The following is a 12,912-nucleotide window of genomic DNA, read 5'->3' as shown; positions in this document are numbered from 1 at the left end:
GTCCCCGAGGTCCTGCATGACTTCTCATGACACACACGTCACGACAGTGCACGTACACTATATCGCCCGCATACTATTGCCTGCCATACGGCCGTGCGTACAAGCCTGAAACGTGTGTGTGTATTTTGCATGCACCGATGCGTACAGTGCGATATACCTGGCTTTCTCGCTTATCGGTGGAGTACATTCCTGACGAATCTCACAAGCCGATAGTCCTTGATTACCGAGAACACGTACCTCTTTCATCTGTCGCTCATTGACATTTTTTTATCAAGCGTCCTAATTTCAGCGTTTTTGGAGTGCTTTCTCTGCTGCGATCTGGAGATAAAGTACATAAGTGAATACATCCCATGTCTATTTCAAAGTGATTATCTCGCTCATTAGTTGCTTTCCGAGTCACATCCTGCTATGAAATAAAACTCTGCAGCTGCAGTGCTAATTTTCGAATTTCCACACAGTCAAGTCTCAAGAGCAGTAATCTATTTCAAGCATCGGATACAAGCTCAGAACGTTGAAACGTCTTCTTGTGAAGAAGTTTTTTGCGACCATCAGCCACTAGGAAGAGAAATTCAAAATCACAGCCAACATGAAGCAACCAACACAGATGCAGACGGCTGTGCAACACCAGCAGTATCCAGCGAGCCTCCACCACACGCTCCCCCTGCACGCCGGCGGGGAAAAGAAGCAGAAACGCGCTGGAGTCTCAAATTTCACCATGTCGGATTGTTACGAAAAACTGAAGCAACTGGTGCCGACAATCCCCAAGAACAGGAAAGTCACGCGAGTAGAAATCCTGCAACATGTCATAGACTATATCCAGGACTTGCAGACGGCGTTAGAAGGAAGGAATATCGATGTGAAAATGATGGGGAGCGTGAATGCGCTTACCGGGATGATCACTGACTCTATGGCCATGCCTGCCCCGGCCGCTTCCAACAGGATGCCGTTCACCACCATAGTCCCTCAGCAACAGGGCCATCAGCAGATGACATGCCCGCCAGCCACACCGCTCGGGGTACACACGCAGAGTAACGCGAGACAACATCAGCAGCAATGCTACCCTCAACAAACATCTCTCTTTCATCATCAGGGATACAGTGATTATCATCAAAGACAACAGGTATTGTTTTTTTAACAAAATAGTCTTAGGAAAAAAAATCTACGTACTCGTCCGTGTGCATATTGTAATTGATCATTGCTTGGCAGTTGGCAGCATAGCAATAAGCATTCATGATGTTTATCTCTCCTTAGTCCCGACCTTTATAGTCATGACATAACTTCATAAGCCAGCCTAACGCTGCGCCCAGTAATAACAAACATTTACCATAATCCAATAAAACACATAATTGAAAAAATATACCATAATAAGCGATTCCACGTATCGTGCATAATTCTGTTTAACATTTTGGTCAATACATTTTTTTATAGAAGCCATCTCACCATGCTAATTTTGAATTTCTGAACATTCTTCAATTTCTAAGTCATTGCTGTACATATACCATGCACCGTGAAGACAGGGAAGTGTTATAACACTTCCCTGGTGAAGATGTATGAATAGCTCCATGGATACACTAAGTTGCACTAAATATGAATGACATCTGGCATGTCTGGTGAAGCTTGTACTAAATGGTCGACCGGCCCCACATCCTGGTTTTCCTCAATAATTTGCCTTGTCAATATTTCTTGCCATTTTGCAGATGTCCCATATGATATATCAATAAAAAGACTAAGTTTCTGACGTCATTGTCTTGAACCAAACTTACCAGCCTTTTCTTCACTCGACAATGTCAGTGACAGACCAGCTGTATCATAGTTATTCTTGTAATACCATTCAATATGCGATGGTCCTTTCTGGCATTTCCTTTCATCTGCAGTTCTATTGTGTAGTTCTTTGGAAGTAACCCCATAGCCAAGTCCGCCTTCTTTTCTTTCGTCCTCCTTTCAATTCCGCCTCGGTCGAACACCCCAGCTGTTGCTCCCGAACACTCAGTCCCGTTCTCCATCGAACAATCCTTTCAGAATTCACGTGTTGTTTCAGCTTCGTGGTGAAAACAACGGGAGAGAAAGGAAACATAGCTAATCTGCTAATCGTTAATAAGGATTATCATGGTTATGTGGCGAAGGTGTGACCTTGTGAATTAGCGTTCTTAGAAACGTCGCCCACATTTGACTGGTTGTGCATGTGATCAAAATTTATAACGTATTTGTAATTGTATTCTTGTATTTCATTCTGATAAATGATGGTCTTGTTTTGTTTTCATTTCCATTGATCGTTTGTAGGAGGCAAGACAATGAAAACCTGGTTTGTGTTTTATCAAGGAATATCCTTAGGTTCACATTTAATAGGCCCTATATGGTTTATGATTATATTGATAGGGCTTACCGCAGCCCTAAAGTACACACTCCCGTGTCCTCGATCCTCCAAATCCAATGTTGATATTCTGAAGCCTTCATGCTTTTTTATTAGTGCGAATGGCTTTTGTTGTGATTATGATATTCCGCTGGTCTTCCATGATTAGTTTCGGTATCACTGTTCATGAGGTTATTCTCCAGACCTTGCATCAGGAAATTTCGCAAATGTTATGCATTCGAATCCTAGGTCAAATCATAGTATTGATTATGAAGCAGGATCCCGTTGTAATCCAAGTGACTGAAATTGAAAGTATGCCCAATGAAAATTTTGAACCTATTTCCAGTGTACTGGAAGGAGGAAGTTGTGAACTCGACTGCCGCCCGACCACGAAAGCAGGAAAGACCACCTGGCTGAAGTGACTTGCAGCTCGAGATGAAGAAGTTCCTGGTTTATTTTAATGCTATCAAAGAATTCAAGCGGACACACCTGTTTTCCTGGTGTGCAATAGTCCCTGCAAGAAGGTTGCATCCTTCTCCAAGTGGAAAATGCATCATGAAGGGGTGACAATGCATGTCTGAAGGTTAGAACTCAAAATGGGTTGTAGAAAAATGTGTTAATTGAATCAAACACATGGCAAGTGCGAAGAATTCACAATAAATCCATAATGAGTAGTTGTATTTATGCTGTTTTGTCATGAGGTTTAGGAAAAACTGAAATGTTTCTTTTTTTTTTTGGGGGGGGGGGAATATTGCTATTGAAGAATAGAAACAGCTATTTCAGACCTCGCTCCCTCCCCAGCTCAGTCAGGCCGAAAGAGGCAAAGACCGTGTGATGGCGCTATTGACGTTCGTCCCCGACCTGAACCCTACCCATCTGGCGATGGCCCTCTTCTTGGGCACGTGGGCGTGGTCTTCTTACTTTTCATGATTTATTGTTATGATTTTTTCTTCAAAATATCTGCTATATTATCCCCTCTTAGACGAACAATTGTCACCTGAGTCCCTATATTTCCTTGGAGAAAATCTCCCAATCGGAAATACCACGACAGTTGTGAGTGAAGTAGGACAGCGTCCCATGACAACCTTACTCTGTGCCTACCATCTGCCATTACCTGAGAACCTCTAAACCATCTCCGCGCACTCACAGCAAACTGACCGTATGGGACTACATCAAGTCGGGCTCTGCAGGAGCCGTTGCCATTTTAATCCATTAGCAATTTCGGGCAAGCTGTGATCGTAGCCCTGTGGATACTTTCATGCATAATTATCAAGATTAAAGTTTTAGAGTTGCTTCTCCGACCATCTGTACACCTTGCAGATCGCTGTCAAGTTTAGTGTCTCCCATTGTTTCATTGCCCATTCGGTTCCTAATCACGCTAATGCGTACATACCAAGCGACATCTGCGAAGCAATCAAAATAGATCTTGCTCCACTGATTCTTAACGAATTTATTCAGAACCTATAATGAGAAGATTGAATTGAAGTATATGTATTAAGAGGAATATTTCTTGATCATGTCGGTATGTCACTAACGTTATGACGAAAGTGAAACGCTTTGACGCTGACACATATTCCTCTGCATTCGAGTCGAGTTTAATCTGGAACAAATGGTTATTTTTATCAGGGTTTTATGGAAGTGGTGGAGGGGGTGTACCGCTTATTATTTCCATTTGCTTTTTGTAAATTTGTAAAGTCGGACATCTTTAATGTTTCGTTCGTCAAGATCCCTTAGGGCACATCTTCCATCTGTGTGTCATGTAGATACGCCCTTAACAGACACGGCTATGCCCTTGACGCAACAGAACCCCTGGAGAGGCTTGGTCAAAGTGAGTTGACGATGTAGTGTATCTCTTTGCTTCGGGTGAAAAAAAATCAGCTGTGTCTTATGAAAAGAAATGACTTGCCAGCTGTTAAAGAATATAAATATATTCTGTCACCATTGTGTAGCTTATTCTGTCGAGATGATTCTGTAACGGTTTGAAATGAATACGAGTGGGAGACTCTGTTGGACTGGGACCATATCTTGAAAGGTCTTTCTCCACGCCGTCTGGGTCTGTGTCTCCAGACGAATTGACCATCTTGTCTAGGGTCAGCTCCTCCGATGATAGATCCAGGAGCCAATCTCTCTGGCCCATAAGAGGACCCTATGGAGCCTGTGGCTTTATCGGACCAAGAAGCAAAATCTTATGAGCCATTGGTCCATGCCAATCTAGTAACAATCCATAGAATACCGACAAATATAAGAACAAAAGCTCGATTATTCATTGATTTGAACAATAATTGTAACACTACGATTATAGTGATACAAAAAGAGGAAATATGGGAAAATCCACTATAAACAGGATAAACACTTCCAGGGGAGACTTTTTCTGTCATAATGTGGTATACTATTTGAGCACAGTAGCAGATCATGTTTCTGCGATATAATCCTCTCGCATTATGTTCTAAAGCCCTCTGAATCCAGGCAAATCCCTAAAACGGTAACATGATGTGAATATTACATAGTATTAGTGAAGAAATATAATGATACGATAAGATTAAAGACTTGAAATATGTAAAGGATTATCGACCATTTGATCAGCCGGAGATGCCTTTGCCGCGGATAATACAATTCGTTTGATTTGACAGCTGTAAGAGGATGATTATTATTACTACAAATTCAATGCATATTTAATCCCGACTTATGCTTTGATCTTTTGAATTAATTCATACTTTAGATAATTATGAGGTTGTTCAATAATGAAATTTCATATTTTAAGTGAAGGTTTAGGTGAAAGTTCAAGATTCATAATTTTACAAATTTGTGTTGGACCATTTCAACCAATTAGCAAAAAGCCACTAAGAAACAGATTTGAATTAACCAAAAAATAGACGAAATGTTACGGAATTTCTCATTAGTTCCACTTGTTTAGACACCGTTTACCTATCATTATGTATTATATCATTATACTGAGATGCAAATAAAATGCAGTGTCAATATTATTGACAAAATTGCGGTTCCGTGATATGATTACAATTTCAGTTGAACTGAGATCCAGTCTGAAAACCTTGATTTTTTTAAATCGACCTTCCGGCGTTTCTGTAAATTCTACGTTTGGGTATTGTGAAACGTTTGATATTGGTTGCTTTCGAAATCTCGATATTTATAGATGGTCGCAAAGGAAAATCATTTTAACGATTAAAGATACTTTTCATCAGATTTTTTTTCTTTATTGGATGTTATTGAATCACTCGTTGAAATTAAAAGCTCATTGGGGCATCTCAATATCTTTTATTCGCATGCATCCTTCTCACTGCAGCTCTCAAAGTCAGTTTGCTTTTAATTGTTCGCGCTCGCTCGCAATCAATAACTTAGCATTCCAAAACACCAAAGAGTGACATTAAATTCAATATTTTTTCTCCGCGGCTGAGTAATTTTGTCAGGTGTGCGGTTGATATTTTTGAAAAACAAGAAGCCACCTGTGTTACACGACCTCCTTTTGTTTTCTATGAATATGACGAAGGGTTGTTTTTATTTTGAAACTCATTGGACGAATCCTTGCCAATTTGCGCCCATTGCTCGATGCGGTTTTGACAATTAGCAATGAACATAATGGCAGAATTGAACTAATGTGTTATCGTGGGACACAGGCCTGTGAGCACATTATAACATCTGTTATCAAATTTCGTTTTGTTAGTGACTGTCAAACGTGATTGTCCCAAGTGCACTATGGCATCGATTGACAGGCTTATATTATGGATGGTCTGGTACTATACCTATCTTGATAGCATGAAATTGAGATCAAAACGATTTGTGAAAACAAACGTTTCCCAACTTGCGATGACCAAGTATACCAGGTAGCCTCTTTAATGGCATTAATTTGGCAAATTTTATTCAAAACAAAACCTAAATATCTTTCGGCAGACGAAGTAATAAGTAGACTTCATAAAGTATTTTTCTCCGGCTGTCTGGAGAGTGTGATCAATTTTTCGAAACGATTTATCGAATTTCTAATCTTATCATGAGAAAAGGTCATATCAGTGGCACAGAGTCTGAATATATTAGGAAGGAAATGCGTAATTCTTATTCCAATTTCACGAAATCACTTTTTGCATAAATTACAGGCCCTTCACTTTCATCATTTATTATGGAGCTATGTAATAACTCCGTGCTTTGATCACAACGAAACTACAAACCATGCAGGGCCACATCTGATTTGTTTGGATGTGTTCTTTCGGATTTTACAGAAAGCTAACTGCTGACTTAACTATCTGATCGCATTGATCTTCAGGGCCTATACTCATTAACTCTAGAGATGTCCCGCTTATAACAATGCATTGTTGTGTTATCGAAATGACGACTCCTATTTTCGCGGTTCGATCTGGAAGAGCCCCTGGACCCGTGACGACCGGTCGATACTCCGGCCTCTAATCGTGGGAAAATCCTGATTAGGAACAGGCTCTCCTTAGGAGTTCTAATTGGTTTACAGGAGATAGCAGGTGCACCTCCTCTGTATAAACGAGTACCCATATTGGTAGTACTTGACTCGAACCTGAACAGACAAGAGGCTTTTTAAGAAAATGTTTGTGCAAAGAGAATCACTTCTTCCCTTTGATTGACCTCAAGTGGCAAGATCTTGCTATTCCAATATGCCATGATTTATATAGATGTTTACATTTTAGGGTTAAAGTATGATACTTAAATGACAAAACAGTGAGATAAGAGGGAAACACAGGGACTGAATTTATAGGTATTTACGACAAGGGAGTTTTCGTGATGCCTTGCAGATGATAATGAACATGGGACGGCATGGAGGGTGTGGGGTACAAAATGAAACCCAGCATGAAACACGGTGTGTAGGACTAAAGCTAATCGAGCCAACCAGCATGCCTAAAGTTGCTTGTTTCATATTTAGTTAGTTGAGTGCCTTAATACTATACCCTCTGACCTCATTAATGTCTCGGTGTGATTTCGACTGAAAACTCATTGATAGTGTTATTGGTGTAATAGTTTAAGGACCATGATTCATCACAAATTGTTCCACTTGTCAACGTACTGCTAGCAATTTGTTCTCAGTACTTACATTTTTTTGCAACGTAGGTTTTCACTACAGTACAGACATGTATATGCAATTCACTGCTAAATAGTGCAAGTGCATGGGTTTATATTTGGAAGGCAGTGGGAGGTTTCTTGGTGGGGGCGAAGAAACGATGCCGTATCCCTCTTCAGCTGTTTCTCCAAATCAGACAGTAGAAGAAGGAGACTTGGCTATCGATATATATCCAGATCAAGTTTTTCTTCGACCCATTGCTGCCTCAGCTGCAGTCTTTGATATGGTACATGTACATGTTCATGGTATATCCCAAAGATCATCATTATGATTATGTGACATGAGAAGTGGGGACAGATGCCGTTGGAAGTCCCATAGTCTACGGCCATCTGTTCCCCTGATATTTTAATACATGTACGTGTATATATCGCAGCCATGCAATGCAGCTAGTGAGCATGTGTCTAGAGGCATCAATATAATGAAAGAATACATAATGTATCTTATGTAAGCCTATAGATGCGAAATGAAATACTTGACAATTTTGTACAACAGATGCGATCCGGGAGGCATGGATTTTGTTGCTGGTGTTTGGTGTTTCTTTGGTAATGTTTGAAGAAATGTTCTGATAACAACAGTAGGTTTAGCTAATTTCTACGTTTTCACCCATGTTTTCAACTAAAGGGGGGGGGGGTCAAACTGTCGTATGCATAGATTAGATGTCTCCCTTCCTTCATTAATGATATTTTCTCTTTTTTTATGATCTTGCAGATGAACATGATGTCGCATCCGGGTAACAACAAGGTCACTCCCCACCCTTACGAAACTCCCGAAAGTTCACCGGAGTCGAGGCCGTGCAGCTGCTAACAAGATTTCTGACGAGTCTCGCAAAGCTTGGACTTCCTTCTCCCGATACAACCACAGATGGTAAGCCCTGATTCAATCTGAAAATGTTAAGGGATATCAAACGATTAATTGAACGGACTATCTCCTATTTTCACCCGCGGACATCTGTCAGCATCGCCGGGCAGTCACGCACGCGTTTGCAAACCATACACACAAGGGTGGAGATTTGAACGGGTTTGGGGGCAGGGAAACGTAAGCTTTATGACTCACCTGGAAAACATGACTTCTGAAAAATTGTAATTCGTGAAAAAATAAAAAGCTCAAAAATATTGTCGTGAAAGTTGGCAACGATCTAGTGATAAGCGCGAACCTCGCCATCCTTTCAACGTGTGTATGCACACGCAAAATATCAGACCATGTTCTAGATGTTCATGCATGTTGAAATGATTTTTTTGTAACATCAGTGTTAGTGAATCACTGTGCCTGAAATCTGGTCTATGACCTGAGAACTAGGGTTCATAAAGAGGGCAGTAACTTCCCTCACTTGTTCTATTTCTAAACCCTAAATTTCAAGTCAAATAGCGCATGTGGTCCATCATGCCCATCATCGCTCTGACTTTTTTTCCGCCGTTAGCTCTGGCGTAATGCACTGTGGCAGTGATTGCTTGGAACAGCTGATACTGCTGACGTTGACCTTTGGGTTCCTAAGTTGCGAGGATATAAAATGTCCGTGCTTTATTTTTTTTGCTCCTGTGAATCTTACAGGACTGGGGTTTTTCGTGATAGTTTACGAAAGGAAATGTAAAGAATATGGATAGCCTCCAAACAGAATCTAAAAGAGCAAGCAAACCCATGGGTTAGACCTGGTCTTCTGTGAACATTTGGCCAACAGCCATGATCTGTTCCCTGTGGTAGCAGGATAAAGTAGGAGTAGGCTCCGGTGGCATGCTGTGTTAAAAGAAAATGTTGATGTTAGAAAGAAGAATAAGAAACGGGTTGAAGAAATTTCTGGTAAATATTATTTCCCCACACGCTCATGAACATGACGTTGAGGTTTCATATATAATCACAAGAGAGCGTGCTGATCCGACTAAATTCAAAGTTGGGACGGAGTATCACATGGTTCGCGGTGACTCAAGTGAACTCGGATAACCCCGGTGTTTTGAAGGTTAACTGTTCGAACACGTATTCCTTCAACAAGGTGTGTGTGGACAGGCCTGGAGCCTCTCTCCACCTCCGTGCAAATTCTTGTATGAAGTTGAAAGGTGAATGCCCTCCTACTCGAAGAAGTCTTAGTAATGTCGCCCTTTTACATGTAGCCGTGGGTAGATTATTTTTGTGCCACTTTCACGGAAAACAGCGATAATTGGCCGAAGGTTATGGCAAAATATTATAATAGCCACGTTTTTATCGTTGGGGTGGGTCACTCACTCACTCTCTCTGTGGAAGGACGATACAAGGCACATGTCCATCACTATTGGTCAGTTACCTGTATTATGAGCTGCGGTAACTCTAACTTGTAAAATGTTGCCCCTGTCGATAGGCCAAAAAAGTGCACATGTCGATTCTATTACCAAGGAGGTTCGATCATTTTGCCTTCATGAAATGTCCTTATCGATTGGAAATAAGAATTGTGCACGTGGTCAGTATTCATTCATAATTGCCGCAGGTTTATGAAGTGAGAAATTCAAATACTTGTCGCTTATATCGCAACCCCCCCCCCCCCTAGCCCTGTCAGGAAAATTTGATCACTGACAACATGGGTCAGTGTGTGAGGTGCGACCCTGCGGGATTCCCGCAGAGGAGTGACCCACCGTCATGGAATGCGCACCTGCTCACACGTTAAAACCATGACTAGAGACTTCTTGGTTGACTAAAAGCTGAAACTAAACTGGAAAGAAAAATCGACAGGTGATATCGTTTCGCTTCTCCACGGGTTCTTTCAGTTCCAGGAAGAGGGTATAATTGATTAGGATTAAAGCAATATAGAGAATGTAGAAACTGAAAGATTAAATGATTATTATTTAGGGGGCGCGTCTTCTAAGACTTGATGTCAGCTGTTGCTGTTCCCGCGGTATCTACCAAATGGTTTCACGGAAGCGCGCGAAAGCGAAACTCCGATTATCGTCTGTTTCTCTTCATTGTGTATTATGTTTTTGTGTTGAAATCTTCCGATATGAATGCCATAGACAGAGATAAGTCATATGTTGATATCTTGGTTCAACTTCCTGTCTTCCGCCGGAAGTCGTCCTGGCCAAGTCAACGAACTTCCGATCAAGATCCAATTTTGTTAAACTCGCCAAAGATAAAAAATAATGGGAACAATTATATATACTAAAACATTATCAGTAAATGAACCCAATAACTGCCGGAATCATTGGCTGGTTGAACAACCTGTGAAGGAAATGTTTATGTAGGGGTTTTGATCACAAAAAGCCCAACTGCCTGAAGGGAAAACGCTTTCCATTCATAATATTTTCATTGAGAGAAATGTTTTAGCGAGTTCAGAACACAATGGCAGTTGGATGTTTGCATCCATTATGTTATTTGTTTGAAAATATTGGTATTAACGATTGTTTTCCTTTTTGTCTCCACTTGCAGGTCTCGTTCTGTTAGGTTTAGCCCGTGGCTAACTCCATCCTATATAGCTGAAGACTTCATATTGGTCCAAACGTCTGGACTGTATGATGACCATCGACCAACCGTTGCTTTTGAGGCGACCACAGATTCGGTAGTGACGTCATGATTTGGAGGATGAAATCGTGCGTTCCACGTTTTATTGAAAAGGACAATATAAAATGATGTGGACACTGGACCTTGAGAAAGGACTGTTACGGAAAGACCGACACCAAGCAATGTGACGTCATCGCAAAATCTTGCAGATGTGAACAAATTACAGTTATTAAACACATCTCGAAAAGGGATGAAAGAACATTTATAGGAGAATAAATGAATTTAGACAAAAATATGAGATATTATTTAAGACTATGTATGGTTCTGTCTAGTACAATTGAATATGGATTGTACATATTTCAAATGCTATGATGAATGTCAACACAAAATGGCCACGTCCAACGACTGCTCAGAGTTGTATTAAATTATGAGCAGCCATTGGACGTATTATATATGCACTTCTCCGTGATCACTATTTGTATATATTGAACTGTCTATCACGATGTAGTCATGCATATACCATGTTTGGCGGTTCACATTTTATATATATGTTTATGTTATTGCCAAAACTTGTCGCTCTATGTTTTATGAATGATTTCTTTAATATTTGTGATACTGATAATTGAATATATTGTTGTTACCTCCCCTCCATGCTTGCCATGACTCGGTAGGGTGGTTATTCCAATCAAAGTATTTAAGTAAAGGTATTTAGCGCATATTGAAATTTGATATCGTGAAGAAAGGAATTTATAAGTTTTTGGATTCTTTAAATTTTGAAACGTTAATAATGGATTTTAGGAGATTCCTCTATTATCTCTCGTCCAAAATTAAACAGCCAATCACTAAATGGAAAAAAATTTCATCATAGATTATGTAATGTTAAGATTGTTAAATTTATAAATTATACCTGTTTACTGCACCATGGTTACATATTGTATTTCCCATTTAGTTAGGAATGTAAATCCCGGCATGAATCAGATAACAACTATTTGCCAAATTCCTTCATATTGAAGCGATTGTTCGTACTCGCTGTGATTATAACACGCGTGTGAAAAATCAACAAAATAAAACGGATCATATTCGAGGTTTGTTTATCCTGTGCTGTATAGTTCAAGTGGGCGTATTCATATCTCGATAAGACACCTTTCTAATAAATCATTAACCTGGTTTAAATGCAGCGGAAATATATTCTTATCAGGCAAAGAACATAACCGGAAGACATTTTAAGTGGTTATGAGATATTTTTCAATCATGGTCAAGAGAAAATCTACCGATGCAATTCATGTGTCAAGCACAAGTTAAAATAAATACGTTAGATGTATATCCCCTGTTTATTTCACTGGTATGAATTTTCTTCTGATTTCATATTTTGATGTAATTTTGTACTGTGAAATTATGTTCTCGGTTATTGCCGAATTTCAAAAAAAATATTGAGAAAAAGATACGTGTCATTAAAAAGTTACATTGAATTCAAAATGTTTTGAATAAATTTACTTGCATTTTTGTCCGAGATATATTTTACTAGATTCTGGAAAACAGTGTGTGTTTGCCCATGATAGAGAGAGAGTGAGGGGGGGGGGGGGTGTATTCTCAATACGCATGGTGTGGGACAGACTTGAAGAGGGAGGGGTGTGGGCTGATCTGACATGGTAAAAGAAGGGAGGAAAAGGGTTTGTATTCAAATACATGTGTGTGCAAGTGAACAACAGTTACTACTGCAAGTTGAAATTCGGCAGTCATGGGTGGATATTGAGACGAACTTTGTAAATTATGAGGGTGATGATTCGACAAAGATTATGGTAATAATGTTGGTACCGATAATAAAGACCTAAAGAATGCTTGATGATGGTGATGGTGATGATGATGATGATGGTGGTGGTGGTAGTATGGCATTTTCAAATGTTGCTCATTCTTACTAATTTATTATTCCTCCCTGAAAATGTAGAATTGCCACTGTTGCAACCTATTGAAATCCAATAATGACCATCCTTAACGTCAAATTTGCACACCCAAT

General features: G+C 40.0%; 1 protein-coding gene across 1 annotated transcript; it reads left to right on the top strand.

The window, feature by feature from the left end:
• The first annotated feature begins 53 nt into the window (after window positions 1–53).
• LOC121431399 (protein extra-macrochaetae-like) lies at window positions 54–12,391 on the top strand. Its single transcript, XM_041628962.1, has 3 exons — window positions 54–1,120; window positions 8,151–8,306; window positions 10,827–12,391. Exons 1-2 carry the CDS (start codon window positions 587–589, stop codon window positions 8,244–8,246), a joined length of 630 nt encoding a protein of 209 aa, XP_041484896.1. The 5' UTR covers window positions 54–586; the 3' UTR covers window positions 8,247–8,306; window positions 10,827–12,391.
• Window positions 12,392–12,912: the final 521 nt, after the last annotated feature.

Source organism: Lytechinus variegatus, chromosome 17 (genome assembly GCF_018143015.1).
Source record: "Lytechinus variegatus isolate NC3 chromosome 17, Lvar_3.0, whole genome shotgun sequence".
Taxonomy (NCBI): Eukaryota; Metazoa; Echinodermata; class Echinoidea; order Temnopleuroida; family Toxopneustidae; genus Lytechinus; species Lytechinus variegatus.
The sequence above is the reverse complement of the archived record's forward strand: the minus strand, read 5'-3'. Positions and strand labels throughout refer to the sequence as shown.

Coding starts and splice junctions, on each gene's coding strand:
- LOC121431399 (XM_041628962.1), top strand. CDS start 587: ATGAAGCAACCAACACAGATGCAGACGGCTGTGCAACACCAGCAGTAT. Junction 1,121..8,150: donor ATTATCATCAAAGACAACAG/GTATTGTTTTTT, acceptor ATGATCTTGCAG/ATGAACATGATGTCGCATCC.